At 26.6% G+C, this 15,574-nt stretch overlaps 1 protein-coding gene across 1 annotated transcript; it reads left to right on the top strand.

The window, feature by feature from the left end:
- Positions 1–2,642: 2,642 nt before the first annotated feature.
- On the top strand, positions 2,643–15,431 carry LOC127287642 (uncharacterized). Its single transcript, XM_051314681.1, has 8 exons — positions 2,643–2,669; positions 2,724–2,832; positions 5,094–5,243; positions 8,454–8,614; positions 10,552–10,599; positions 10,821–10,875; positions 13,042–13,463; positions 14,919–15,431. Exons 1-8 carry the CDS (start codon positions 2,643–2,645, stop codon positions 15,135–15,137), a joined length of 1,191 nt encoding a protein of 396 aa, XP_051170638.1. The 3' UTR covers positions 15,138–15,431.
- The last annotated feature ends 143 nt before the right edge of the window (positions 15,432–15,574 follow it).

Here is a 15,574-nt window from a genome sequence, read left to right as displayed (position 1 = left end):
GAAAATGCAAAAATTCTTAAAAAATTCAAATAAAATTAATCAGCATGTCTCTATTATTTTTTTACCTTTTGTACCTTCAAAATACCTTCAAAAAAACCTACCAATTGAACCTAAATTGCAGTAGACTAAGAATAATGAATTTTATTCCATTTTTTAGAATAGAATGTTTTCCTGGAAAATGCAAAAATTCTTAAAAAAATTCAAATAAAATTAATCAGCATGTCTCTATTTTTTTTACCTTAACAAAACACGTAATAACCTTCAAAAAAACCTACCAATTGAACCTAAATTGCAATAAACTATGAATAATCAATTTTATTCCATTTTTTAGAATAGAATGTTTTCCTGGAAAATGCAAAAATTCTTAAAAAATTCAAATAAAATTAATCAGCATGTCTCTATTATTTTTTTACCTTCTGTACCTTCAAAATACCTTCAAAAAAACCTACCAATTGAACCTAAATTGCAATAAACTAAGAATAATGAATTTTATTCCATTTTTTAGAATAGAATGTTTTCCTGGAAAATGCAAAAATTCTTAAAAAATTCAAATAAAATTAATCAGCATGTCTCTATTATTTTTTTACCTTTTGTACCTTCAAAATACCTTCAAAAAAACCTACCAATTGAACCTAAATTGCAGTAGACTAAGAATAATGAATTTTATTCCATTTTTTAGAATAGAATGTTTTCCTGGAAAATGCAAAAATTCTTAAAAAAATTCAAATAAAATTAATCAGCATGTCTCTATTTTTTTTACCTTAACAAAACACGTAATAACCTTCAAAAAAACCTACCAATTGAACCTAAATTGCAATAAACTATGAATAATCAATTTTATTCCATTTTTTAGAATAGAATGTTTTCCTGGAAAATGCAAAAATTCTTAAAAAATTCAAATAAAATTAATCAGCATGTCTCTATTATTTTTTTACCTTCTGTACCTTCAAAATACCTTCAAAAAAACCTACCAATTGAACCTAAATTGCAATAAACTAAGAATAATGAATTTTATTCCATTTTTTAGAATAGAATGTTTTCCTGGAAAATGCAAAAATTCTTAAAAAATTCAAATAAAATTAATCAGCATGTCTCTATTATTTTTTTACCTTTTGTACCTTCAAAATACCTTCAAAAAAACCTACCAATTGAACCTAAATTGCAGTAGACTAAGAATAATGAATTTTATTCCATTTTTTAGAATAGAATGTTTTCCTGGAAAATGCAAAAATTCTTAAAAAAATTCAAATAAAATTAATCAGCATGTCTCTATTTTTTTTACCTTAACAAAACACGTAATAACCTTCAAAAAAACCTACCAATTGAACCTAAATTGCAATAAACTATGAATAATCAATTTTATTCCATTTTTTAGAATAGAATGTTTTCCTGGAAAATGTAAAAATTCTTAAAAAATTCAAATAAAATTAATCAGCATGTCTCTATTATTTTTTTACCTTTTGTACCTTCAAAATACCTTCAAAAAAACCTACCAATTGAACCTAAATTGCAATAAACTAAGAATAATGAATTTTATTCCATTTTTTAGAATAGAATGTTTTCCTGGAAAATGCAAAAATTCTTAAAAAATTCAAATAAAATTAATCAGCATGTCTCTATTATTTTTTTACCTTTTGTACCCTCAAAATACCTTCAAAAAAACCTACCAATTGAACCTAAATTGCAGTAGACTAAGAATAATGAATTTTATTCCATTTTTTAGAATAGAATGTTTTCCTGGAAAATGCAAAAATTCTTAAAAAAATTCAAATAAAATTAATCAGCATGTCTCTATTTTTTTTACCTTAACAAAACACGTAATAACCTTCAAAAAAACCTACCAATTGAACCTAAATTGCAATAAACTATGAATAATCAATTTTATTCCATTTTTTAGAATAGAATGTTTTCCTGGAAAATGCAAAAATTCTTAAAAAATTCAAATAAAATTAATCAGCATGTCTCTATTATTTTTTTACCTTTTGTACCTTCAAAATACCTTTAAAAAAACCTACCAATTGAACCTAAATTGCAGTAGACTAAGAATAATCAATTTTATTCCATTTTTTACAATAGAATGTTTTCCTGGAAAATGCAAAAATTCTTAAAAAATTTAAATAAAATTAATCAGCATGTCTCTATTATTTTTTTACCTGACAAAATAAATTCAATAAAATGTAATGTCTATTTTGAGGTTATATTTATGTTTTATTACGAGATTAAAGAATGCATGTTATGTTAGATATATAAAACTTCAATGAATGCATTCAGAAGCAGTATACTATTCTCATGAGTTTAAGATTCGCAAAAGAGAAGGGGGTCTGGTCACCCAGTTTCCTTATGGTCTTCCGTGATGGGTAGACCTTGAGAATACACGAATAGCAATAACGTTTGCCAGTAAAAGAGATGCGGTTTGGACATCGGTCAGTGACGTCTCTCGATCATGATCTCATGGTGTTTTATAATATTTTTGATTTTTAATTTGTCAAAACGTGAATTATTTACTTATAGACAATATCATCACGAGTGTGTTACTTGTGCATTTATTTTCGTTTCTCTTGTAATACCAAGTTATCAGTGGCCTTCATTTAAATTTTGGTCCACTTCTCAATTTGAGTCGAATTCGAATATTTTAGAATCCAATGATTCTAGTTCTCGACTTGCAAGGGGTGAGTATTCAATCGCCTCAATAAACTTCTCCCCCTCCCCCTTTCTATCTATAGTCCCTCTCCACTGTATGTGTGTACTTTGCTAATTACTCGTTCGTCGATCACTGCCTCGTAGTAATTGCCTTGCCACCTATCACGACAGTTGGTGTTCGGGATTCAGTTTGTAAGAGAAAAACTCTTCATTTAGAACTCTCGTTAAAAAAAAAAGCTAAAACAAATACGATTTACGACTGAATTTACGAGTTTTAGAATAAATAGAACATGAAATGATACTCTATTAATCTAGGGTGTGGATTATATGTCTTTTTTAAAGAGACGTTACCTAATAACTTTATTATTACATTTTTATAACTGAAAATAATTTTCCAACTACGAAATCAAAAAAAATAAAAATAATTTTTTTGTGAATGTTAAACACAATTTTAAATAAACTGGTTATTTCTGTTAGAATATTATTTTCTTATTTTAAATAACTTATTGTATATTCTCGAGAGAACGTTAATTAAAAATCGATTCTATATTATAAAAGCGGAAAATTATATATATATATATATTGAAGTAAAATACAGCGCGCGTATATATACGAGTCGCGATTTCATTTTTATCAAATAGGACATCGCTTTATTATCAAGTATTTATATGATTTTATCTTTCTGATGTTTTTATATTGTACATTAATTTTCATAACGGTGTATATTTGAACCTATGACCTCCAGTTCAATAAACTCTATCCTTTTTGATTTTCAAATCAAAATCATCATTTTCATATATATACATCAAAACTTTAATTTAAATCTACAATCTAATAAATTAACAGACGAGTATAAAGTTAATTACCAAAGGATATGTTTGCTCTAAAAATATTTGAAAAAAAAAAAAATTTGAATTAAAAATTAAAGAAAATTTTTAATCCATTATTATATTATAACTATATAGATATGTTATGATCAAATGTTCAAACATTAATAATTAATTATTAACTTTCAAGTAGCGTTTCCTTTGAATGTCAATATATGTAATATGTTGGTACTAATGACTTTATTACAATAAAAGTTCTAAACTGAGGCAATTTAACTTTATAATTGAATGAAATTACTGAAAGTGAAACGCCATGGAACACACTATATAGGACTTTTAGAGTTCAAGTATCAATTAAATTAAACTATTCAGAAAGCAGATACAAATTTCACATCTATACAATACCGATGAATCATCCTACCTTTGTGAATATATAATTTTAATTACTTATATTTGAATAATTCACTATCTATACACGTATATATACAATGAATAACAATTTAAGTTTGAAATTTAATTTTCCCTAAATCCATTTAATTTATAATAATAAAAATTTTGATATTAAAAAAACAACTTTTTTCATGTTTTTTTTTTTTTTTTTTTTGATAATTAAAAGTTTCGGAGAAAAATATAATGTTAAGAAAATCACAATCCTCATTTTGTGGTACTTCGTCAAATTTTAAATGCAATTTTCAAGCTACATGGAAATATTCAAGCAATGCCAGATTCCCTTGCTGAAATGTCTCGCCAAAGTATAAAGTACTCTAAGGAATTATTCAGTTGAGGCTTGTCGTCGCTCATGAATCTAAATTTCAAGAACAATTTCTCAAGGGGAAACAAGTTCTATATTACATATATATATAGCGATATTTGATAATATTGTATACATACAAGTGTATATATATATAAAATTTTTTTATCTATAAAAAAAATATCTAACTTTCGCAATTAATCACTCGATAAAATTTTATTCGCGAATGATGATTTTAAATATATAAATACGAAAGACCGAAACAAAGTAGAAGAGGTGCGAATTATGGCGAACATTTTTAAGATTCTAATTCAGTCTCGACACCCACTTATAAACTCAGATCTTCAATGAGTCGAGTCAGCAGTAGATGAGAACAAAGTTCAAAAGAGGAAAAAAAAAAAAAAAAAAACCTTTTCAACATTGTTCTCCAGCTTTTTCTTTTTTTTTTTTTTTTTAATTAGTGTTTACATTGCTCTACATTAATGTTTACATTACCATTTGTTACAGTGACAATAAGAATGATAAAAAAAAAATATATTGCATTATTTTTTCTCAATAAAAGAATCGAATATTGTCATATGACATAAAATTATTATTTTTTTTTTTTTTGGACTACTGTCCATATATTGAAAACATTCTCCCACTAAAGGTTTTAGTTTGAAAGCAACTCACTATATTTGCCCCGTGTGATACGAGCATTCTGTCCATTATCACTTAGCGTCAAACAAAAAGTTGGGATTTATATTTCAATCGATATATATAAGTGTCCTTTAATTTTGAAAAAAGAGATTTTTCTCCATGAAATTTGACCTCTTTTTTTTTCTTCTTCTTCTTTTATTTAAATAAATAAGAAAAATATTTTATTTTTGTTACAGTTTTGAATTTTTTTCCTATTCCGGTTGAGGAAGAATGTCTCTCGGAAGATAAACGACTTCGGGGAATATGCATGAACACGTATGAGTGTCGCATTCAACAAGGAAAGTCACATGGCCCTTGTGCACTTGGCTTTGGTGTATGCTGCATTTGTAAGTTCAAACATTTTTTTAAAAATTTCTAATTTGTTTTTTTTTGTTATTATTAACATTTTTTTTTTCTTGGAAAATGTTAAAAAATAAAGAAAATAATATTTTTTTCCTTAAGAAAATAATCTAGTAACAAGATGTATTGAAAATAATTTAAATAAGTGATTTTTTACTTTTTAAATAAGAGCGCCTATTTTTCTACCAATTAGAGAGTTATAGTTGCGCAAGCGCAATTGAGTTTGGTGACAGTCGTTGGCATCTTTTTTATTAAGATCACAGTTTTGTATTGGAGAAAAAAGTTATTTGATTATGAAAACAAAATCGTAATTATTACATTCAGTAATATCAAGAGAGTATCAAAATTTTGTGAATAATTGGTATTTTTAAAACACTTTATTACTGTAAATATTTGCCATGAAAAACTTTGGCTTCGGTCTATGCTGCATTTTTAGAGAAATAAAAAAAAAATATGAAAAGTTATTTGGGCAAGCAAGTAAAGTTCAAGTCAATCATACTTAACTCTCGGGAGATTTCTCGAAAAAATAATAAAAAAAAAAATGTACGAGAAAACAAGAATTTTGAAGATTTTTTCTTTTTTTTTTCTTTATATAAAACGTCTTCTTTTCTTGACAAAATACTTGCCTCTGGTTCTTGTGTTTTGTATATAAATTTTTTAAAAGCTTAAAATCGCAGAAAAGTGCGCTATATATATATAGTAAAGATTTTTGCTCTGAAGAACTCGTCTCTTACTTTTCGCGTGTACAGTTATTTAATTGCCTTTCAGTTCGGTTCTATGTCCCACATAAGTGAGGTACCTTGCTTATAACCTGCCTTCTGGAATTTCCAGTCGATCACGTGCCCAGAATTAATAATTAAATAAATATAAAAAAAAAACATTACGATGTACTTTATAAATTCGTCATTTTTATGTATAATTACTTTAATTTCCATTTAATGTTAATTAACGTTCAAATAAAAGAACGTGTCACGAATTTTTACTTTTATACAATTTTTCAAATTGAAAATTAATTATAATATTTAAACTTATTTTCGTAAAAAAATAAAATATTTTTATTTTTTAACTTTAATTTGATAGAAAAAAATTTAATTAATTAAAATTTAATTTATTAATTTCTTTCATTTTATTCAAGATTTATTTTATAAAATTTATAAATTTTTTTTTTATATTAATATTTATAATAATACGTATTTGTTATAAAGTTGGAAATAAAAAAAAATATTTAGCGTAAAATGTAATAAAAGTTAGAAAATAATTTTTATTTGAAATGTAGAATTACTATGTATATATATATATATATATATATATATATATATATATATATATATATATATATATATATATATATTCGCATATGTTCGAAATGTATGCATTCTCAAAAGCAATTTTCTCTCTATTATAAATTTCCTCTGGGTAAATATATGAAAAATAATATTTTGTGGGGAAAAATTTGCTTTTCATCCAGCTGGGAAAAATCCACTTTTTCTTTATCTATATATATATAACAGTGATGTAAACTTTAAGGTAATTGGAACCTTCTTGAAACCTTTTGGAAAAAAGTTTGTTTTGTCCTTTGAGACTAGAAATAGGAATCTTTCCAAGTATTTGACAAGGGATTTATTATTGATTTCCTTATTTCTACCTTCTTATTTTTTATATCCTTTCGACGTACCTTTTGCATATTTCATTTTTTCCCTCCTCTATTTTCGGGGCGCATTATAAAAATCATAAATTTTAATTTTAAAAAATTTCATTTTTTAGATTAATTTTTATTTTTCAAATTAGAATTTAACAGAATTTCTTTTTTAAATGAATTTTTACTTTTTTATGTACCGAATTTGTCCGAAATTGTAAATGACTGAACAAATAAATCGACAGACAGAATTCGGCGCGAATTTTAAAATTAACCAATCAAAAATTGTAAAAAAAAAAATCGTGATTGGTGAATTTTAAAAATCGCGCCGAATTCTTTCTGTCGATTATTTGTTCGGTTATTTATAATTTCGAACGAAATCGTCGTTTTAAAAATTCTTTACATTAAAAATTCGATATATATAAGTTAAAAATTTATTTAAAAAAAAAAATTAATTAAAATTTATGAAAATATGGCATGATTATAATTCCATTGAATTATTTATGTTTTCAGATCATTAGCATTTATAACCAAAAAAAAAAGTATTATTCTTTTTAAAAAAGTATTAAGAGAAAAGAAATTTAAAAAAATTCTATTTCATTAAAACTTTTTGTTACTCTTTGAAACTTTTGAATATAAATGCGCAAAAGGGTGATGTATTTGCAAAAATTGTATTATTCTATTATTTAAAGTTATATATATATAGGGATAATCTTGTTTCACATATAAAATTTTAATTAAAAGTTTAGTTAAAATATCCTCGCATTGGAGTCATTTCATTGCTTATAAAAAAAAAAAAAAATAAATTTAGTTTTCAGTAAATATTTGCAGGATAGGTTTTCTTCTGAAGTATTTAAAATTAATTATTCGAATAATTACATTTGCATGTTTTCAAATTTTGCAGTAAACAAGTGTCCCAGATATGTTTCATGTTTTTCTTGACATGCAATGTCCTGGTTTTAGTCATCTACACTGATAATAATATAATCGTTACATTTTTTTTTCTAAATAATATTTAAAGTTAATTATTGGTTTTCGGAATTTTGAGAATTAATTAATTAGTTTTCGAAATTGAAATTTGGGTATATATAATTTCTCTTTAAGGATATATGTCAGTTAAGGGGAAAGTTATAGAGGAGTAAGGGACTTTTGAAGGGAGAAAAGAGAGAGAGAGAGAGAGAGAGAGAGAGAGAGAGAGAGAGAGAGAGAGAGAGAGAGAGCTACTGAATTTTTCACAGGGTTGAGTTGTTTCGCATACGAGAAGCTCGTGCAAACATTCAGCTAGGGAGCTTGACTGAATAAAGGACCAACTAAAGCTGGGAAGTTACTGAATGGAAACTCGTTATCGGGACTTGAATTTTGAACAGTACTATGCGAAGCCTTATATATATATAGAATCCTCAATCGTTGACCAAAGTGCACTCTCTAAAATTGTCAATTCACATATATATACATATTATATTTAGTTACATTGACATTTATATGCGAGCATAGGGGAATATTTAGGTCAATCGTATATTGCATTAGTGATATTTATTTAATTATTTCTTTTCCCAATAAGTCACGACTGGTTGCGGTGGAGAGGTGCTGAATAATCTGACCTACGTTACCAGTCCAGGATTCCCGAACCTCATCGATCAGCCTATGAATTGTACAGTGACCATCAGGAAAATCGAGCAACAAATCAGCCAACTAAGGATTGACTTTCTACATTTTAACATAGTAAGACATTCATCTTTAGCGGTGGAGATTATTTATTCGAATTTATTTTCTTAAAATCACATCTAATATTGATTAACATTTTATGCTTCTTCATTTTACAAAAACCTTTGGAATTTCTAAACATTTATTAAAATTAGGAATTTTAGTAATTTAAAATTCGCGGGCGCTACACTGGCGCCATCGTAAGGGACGCTTAGGAACCCAGTGGGTTCCATGTTCGTTCTAAAAACATTTTAAGAATTTTTTCCAATGTTTTAAGAACGTTTTTTGCCCACTGGGAAACAATTTAGTTTTTACAACCTAATTGCATGAATGCTGTCCGACGACATTTTGAAAATTCGTGACACTTTTATAATAATTTGATTAGTTCGTAACCAATGTATATGTCATAAACTAATAAAATTATTATAGAAGTGTCACGATTTTTCAAAATGTCGTTGGACAAAACTTGAATTTTAATTTGAAGAAACATGGAAAAGCGGTAAAAGAATTTTAATTCAAATGGACTTGGACATAGTAGCGTAGTAGCTAGAATTTGATAGGTTCAATAAAGTTAAGTTAACCTACTAGCGATACGGTGGTTTCTCTCTGACAACCGAAAAGTTATACATACACACTCACACTGCATGTTTCCATCAGGTAACAGCATCCTATATCATTCCCTGACTCTATTAAGTTCGTTTGCATGTGTTAACGTCAAAGGTCACATCTGTCAACCATTTCCTATCACCTTGCTTAAAAAAAAAAAACCCCTAATTTTATTGCGATAACAAAATTTTTTTTTTTATTTACAAAAAAAAGATCTCGTTACTTTTACTGTTTTTCTTTAATAGTAATTTTTGGGAATAATACCAACATTAATCTGAAAGTATCCACAACTGGTGCAGTGGTCATAAACGATACCCTTTTATACCCTATTGTAATTTTTTAAAGAAACTTTCATTTTTTTTTCCTTTGTAAAGAATTTTTGGCTCATTATCATATTTAAATTGCATGCTGTTAGAAAGTTATCATATAAATTACAAAAGAGAGCAATTTCACAGTCTATCGTTTCCTTGCCAGCAAGAAGAAGACATATTCATAAGAGCATTATAAACCATGCGGCTTCCTTGATAACATTTAAAATGTACTATATATTTTAAGATGGGAAAAGTTTAACTTGCACAGTCTGTGAGTGTGCCTCGAGCGAGTTTAGGTTGGGACGATTTTGGTATGAGAAATTTACAGTGAAACAAGGTGGGAAGCGAGCCAATGCAATTTCACCTCAAAAACTGCACAATTATTCATATGAGAAGTTGGATTTTTTTTCTATTTTAATAAAAAAAAAAAAAAATTTGAAAATTTTTTTGAGGGTCATTAGAGAATATAGCGGAAAGTACTTAGAATATGAAATATTATTTTTTGCAATTAAAATGGAAATGAAATTAAATACTCAGGTTGGACAGTTTACTGCTACGAAACTTGTTTCACAATAATTGTGAACTGTAACTGTTTTAGTAGGTGTACGTCTTCAGTATACGGAGAAACATGAGAACAATTGCGCAATGAAAGACAAAAGGATTTTCGTATATAAAGTTTGACCTTTCAGAGAGGGGTCACAGATGTGCCATTGTGGACTTTCTCTAATTATTTAATTACACTGAAATAATTAAAACTATTTTTTTTTCTCAAAATATTATATAGCATTTATAATTTTTTTTTGTCATTTTTAAACATTATAATGTAATTTAAATAATTCAGGAAACATTTTCCTCTAAAATAATATAATTTATCTTGAATTAATTAAATTCTCTAATGTTAACATTGCTTTTGTTTTCTCTTTTCATCCTTGTTTTTTGTGCATATAGTTTCATTTTTTAAATAAGAAAATTTTTTAAAAAATTAGCTGGTTATTAAATGATATTTCATTTTAAAAAATTTACTCTTTATTTTCTCAGGGACAACCTAATAGAAGAACTGGTATTTGTGATGAGGACTTCATGGAGGTAAATTTTTTAGATAATAAAAAAAATTTTAATTAAATGGAAATCAATTTCAAATAATTTATTAAATGAAATCAAAGAGTTCTTTGTAGATTTCGTTTAGTTTAATTAAAATTATTTATGTCTTATAGGAAATTTTAATAATCATCTTTGATTATTGGATAGTTTTAATTTTAATTTAGTATTAATAAAGATTGAGTAGGTAAAAATTATTCTTATTTCAGATAAGAAGTGGAAATAAGAGTTTAAAATTGTGCGGCTGGAACAGTGGTCAGCATAGTAAGTATTTTTGAAAGACTTATTATTTATTTATATTTTTTATCAAACGCTAAATTATTTATGATATAACGATGACCTCAAATAGCGTCACTTTAGGTTATAGTTTGTCGATAACTCAGATGAGAATAATGCGCGCGCAACTTTGGTAGAGTGAGAATGTCCAATCACTGAACTCTCAACCCCACTCTCTTTTTGCACGAAATGCGTTAAGTGTATTTTAAATTGTTAAACTTTTCTTTTTTAATTTCTTTTTTTTACTTCGAAATATTTAATTGGAATATTCTTTTTCGTGATATTACTAAAAATGTTTAAAAAAAAATTGGAAATCTTAATTAAATGTTCTATGGGAGGAAGGAAAAAAAAATTGGATGAAGGTAGGAAAATTACCGTTCGTAATAGACAAATACGATTGTACCTTGGAGAGTAATTTTCCTTCATCCTTTTTCGTCTAACGAGATTGTCACTGCAGCATAACTAGTTAGGAAGCTTTAGAAACTCCTTTGATCTTCTATACAGGAAACCACATGTCAAATTCTAGACCTATGCGGACATATATATACACACAATTTACTTTTCTCCAAAACAAGTCTAACTTCAATATACAAACATATAAAACTCTTGACTATTTATGTGTAAAAATTTAACGGTCTTCTCCAATATTTGAGAAATATTTTTTTTTTTTTTTTAATTTACTGACATTTTTATAATCCATCATATATTTTCATAACATGAAAATTCTTTATACTATTTTATATACTAAGGAACCACGTTAAAAATCTCATTACGCTATATTGCATGACATTTTTTCTATATTAAAAAATTTCACTCTTCTTTTTATTTTTGCTTTGACTTAATTTTTTTTTTTTTTTTTTAATGATAAATAGGGAAAATATTTGTACAGATTAAATGTAACATTTTATTTTAAATGTAAATAAAATGCAAAAGTGTATGCAAAATAGTAGATGTAACAAATGAAGCAATATTTTTTTTGCAAAAAAAAAAAAAAAAAAAAAAAAATTGCAATGCAATGCAGGAAGTAACTAATCACGAAAGTAAGAAAAGCATAAAGGCAGGTAATAAAGGACTGAGAGTAATATCACGACATCTCAAGAAAAATAAACATAAGAGACATTTCTTATTTCCATTAATTTCTAGAAAACAGCTTTTTTCCACACGAAATTTTTACTTGCCAACAAAATTTATTTTCTTCAAGTTTTATTTTTTTTTTGTAAAATAATAATAATAAAGGGAAAATTTATTCTACAGTAAAACCCATGTATATTGGATTTCCAGGGACATGGAAAAATATTCGATGTAAGCGGGTATCCGATATATTAGAGGAAGCGCTATATCCAAAAAAAATTTCATTTAGAGTGAAAATTTTTTTTGAAACATAAAAATGTAAAAATTACCGACTCAGAAATCTACCATACCGACTGATGGTAAAACAGTTTTTTGAAAAACGAAAATATAAAAAATTACCAACATAGAAATCTCTCTTACCGACTGATGGTAACGTAGATTTCGGTGTCGGTAATTTATATATTTTTCAAAAACTGTTTTACCATCAGTCGGTAAGGTAGATTTCTGTGTCGGTAATTTTTATATTTTTATTTTTCAAATTTTTTACCATCTTGTTAATTTTTTAACCATCTACATATTGTAGGTTATTCTGATAAATAGAAATAAAAAATATATTTTCTTTTTAATTTAACATTCAATTGCATAAATGCTGCACTTCCGGTTTGACAGCGTTTTGAAAAGTCGTGACACTTCTATAATAATTTTATTAGTTTATGGTGGATGCATACACCATATGCCATGAACTAATAAAATTATTATAGAAATGTCACGACTATTCAAAATGCCGTCAAACCGGAAGGAGAGCATTTATGCAATTGGATGTATTTTTTTGGCAACTAAAAAAAATATATTGTCAATTTATTTATTTTATATTTATGTTAAATAAGGTTATAAATATAATTATAGTAATGATTAAAGCGCGTATAATTTCTATGAGTTTAATTGTAAATTCACTTGATGAAGCTCGTGTGCGGTTATCAGTGATGAATTCAAATTTGATTGATCGTTGCTGTCCCCTGGAGTATAGTATATGTATATATATATATCTATGTATATGAGAGCTGACGTTTCTCTGTTTTCTAGTTTACACAGACATAAGCGATGGTACAATGTCCATTGACTTCCGGTTACCGCGTGGACTTCAATCACGGATGTGGGAAATGCGAATTGTTCAACTTCCGTTTGCTCAACGTGCTCCCGCTGGATGTCTTCAATATTTTGAGGATATAAATGGAATATTAAAGACACTCAATTATTTGCCAAATGGAAGATTTTTGGCATCACAAGATTATTTGATTTGTGTGAAACAAAAAATTGGTATGTGTAGCATTTCCTACGCACCATGTACATCCGATTCGTTTCGAATTGGCCCCCCGCGATTCAGGCGGAATGATACATCCGTTAACATGGATGTCGAGGGCTCTGGCACTGGACCAGAACCAACAATAATTCAACGCTGTAGGAACAGAGTACTCATTCCCTGTGACTTTGAAGAATTTATTACGGTAATTATATAAAACATTTTTATATTTATTATATAGACGTTAAGAAAATTAATATTGAGCGTTTAAAAAAAACAATCAATTTAACAGTAAACATTTTTATATTTCTTTAATATTTTCTTTTAATAAAAGCATATTTTATATAAGCGCGCTATTTCTTACCAATGAGAGAGTTATCGTGGCGCAAGCGCAGTTGCTTTTCGATACGATCATTGGCAACTGTGACGCATGCGTATCAGGGAAGATGAACCATAACCACAAAACAAGTGACCTTATATCATCGTGTTCGCAATAAAATTATCTATCTTTCTATATATATAGGTTCCTATTCGGATGCTGTAATATTATTACGACTTTGCTTATAACGACGAATTGATAAAATTCGTCTGGTTATAACGACATATTCTAAATTTCTATACAAATAATTGCTTTTGCCATCTCTCGACTTCAAAATATGAACTGAAATTCTTACTATGAACAAAAAGTAAAAAAAAAAAATAACAGATTTTTTTAAGTTTTTAATTAATAACTACGGCTATTTAATGTTATTTAATAACACTTACTATTAAATTACAAAATTATAAAATATTTTATGAAGCAAACTCAATTAATAATATTCTTCTATATATTGATTAGCTGTCACTTTTAATGTATCTAAAATTTTACTTCTCTGAAGAAAAATAATTTATGATGTATAGCTTTAGAATTTATAATTACGCGAAAGAATCATTAAATTTTTAACATTCAATATCCTGGTTAAAAATTGATTAAAATTTTCTCATAAAACTATTTCTTTAGATTTTATTATCATAATATAAAAAAATATTCTTTGTCAAAAAAATTGCAATTTAAAAATGTATAATTATTTTTATAGTTTATATTTTAGTAAATATATTACAAGTTCCTTTTGGACATGGAGAATTTTTTTTCTTTTCTTTTTTTTTAGAAGAGTCGAAAAGTGACATAAAAATTTTCATCTCGTCTTTTCATTAAAAAGAAAAAAAAATAATTATATAACCTTTACACGAAGTGGTATATAATTTGATGTTATAACACAGTATAAAAAAGAAAATATTTTACGTTCCACAAAATTTATGTCGCAATTGAGATTAAAGGAATAATTATACCCGTAGAGTTTTGTTCGATGTTAATTATATTCGCTAATGAGATTAAAAGTGAAAGAAGCTTTAGGGAAGCTTACCCCAATTGACTGGATATTCGTTATCTCTTGGACATTATATCTTTCTGTTTTTAGTTTTTATTCCGGCTGTTTTTTTTTTTAAACTATATTATTGTATTGGTGTCTGGTTTTTTGAATATATTGTTTAATTAGATTTTGTTGATAATTATACTAATTATAGCACATTTTTTGTTATTTGTTTAATTAATTTTGTTAAAGAATTAAAAATTATTTAATTAACGATAATAAATAATAGTATTTGGTATTTATATGGTTAGCCTGGAAATCGTGGATCCGGATTCTGTGACCTTGAACATTGTGGAACTTCGCTATGTAATCCTGATGAATTCGATGCAGATGGAAATTGTCGTGTTGAAACTTCAGCGTCTCCATTTCATATAAGAGTGGCATTTGGTCCTGGTGAAGATACTGGAACTTCGCTCGAGGACTATGTGGGAATGTGCTTGAATTACGAACAGTTGCCATGTGTTCCTTGAAATTGATTGTAACTGAAATTCTCCACTAGTCTAAAGGTTTCAGTCATCAGCAAAAAAAAAGAAAAAAAAAAAAAAAACTCTTCCAAAGTTTGTCTTTCGTGGACGCAAACTTTACTCAGGAGAGTTGAAATAAAAAACTTTTTTTTTTTTTGCTTTTCTTTTATCACTGCCACCAATTTCTGTCTAATTTCATCAAAAAGTTAACGTCCCGCCTTTTAGAAAAGTCAAATATGTTTTTCTCATAAAAAGCACTTGGAAGAACCTTAATATAAAATCCATTTATGAAAAACGTAACTTCTTTTTTACTCTGATTTTTTTTTTGTAAATTGAAACATATTTTATAAAATTAATATATTTATTGAAATGTATATAATTTATTATAGTGACTATGGTAATTAAAATAATATTTATTTAATGAAAAAAAGACAAATGCTTAT

This window comes from Leptopilina boulardi, unplaced genomic scaffold, assembly GCF_019393585.1.
Source record: "Leptopilina boulardi isolate dan_hultmark-lab unplaced genomic scaffold, ZJU_Lbou_2.1 LbouV2_372, whole genome shotgun sequence".
In the NCBI taxonomy this organism is placed as follows: Eukaryota; Metazoa; Arthropoda; class Insecta; order Hymenoptera; family Figitidae; genus Leptopilina; species Leptopilina boulardi.
Note: the sequence above shows the minus strand (reverse complement) of the source record. Positions and strands in the feature narration are given on the sequence as shown.

Coding starts and splice junctions, on each gene's coding strand:
- LOC127287642 (XM_051314681.1), top strand. CDS start 2,643: ATGATTCTAGTTCTCGACTTGCAAGGG. Junction 2,670..2,723: donor TAGTTCTCGACTTGCAAGGG/GTGAGTATTCAA, acceptor TTCTATCTATAG/TCCCTCTCCACTGTATGTGT. Junction 5,244..8,453: donor CTTTGGTGTATGCTGCATTT/GTAAGTTCAAAC, acceptor TTTCCCAATAAG/TCACGACTGGTTGCGGTGGA.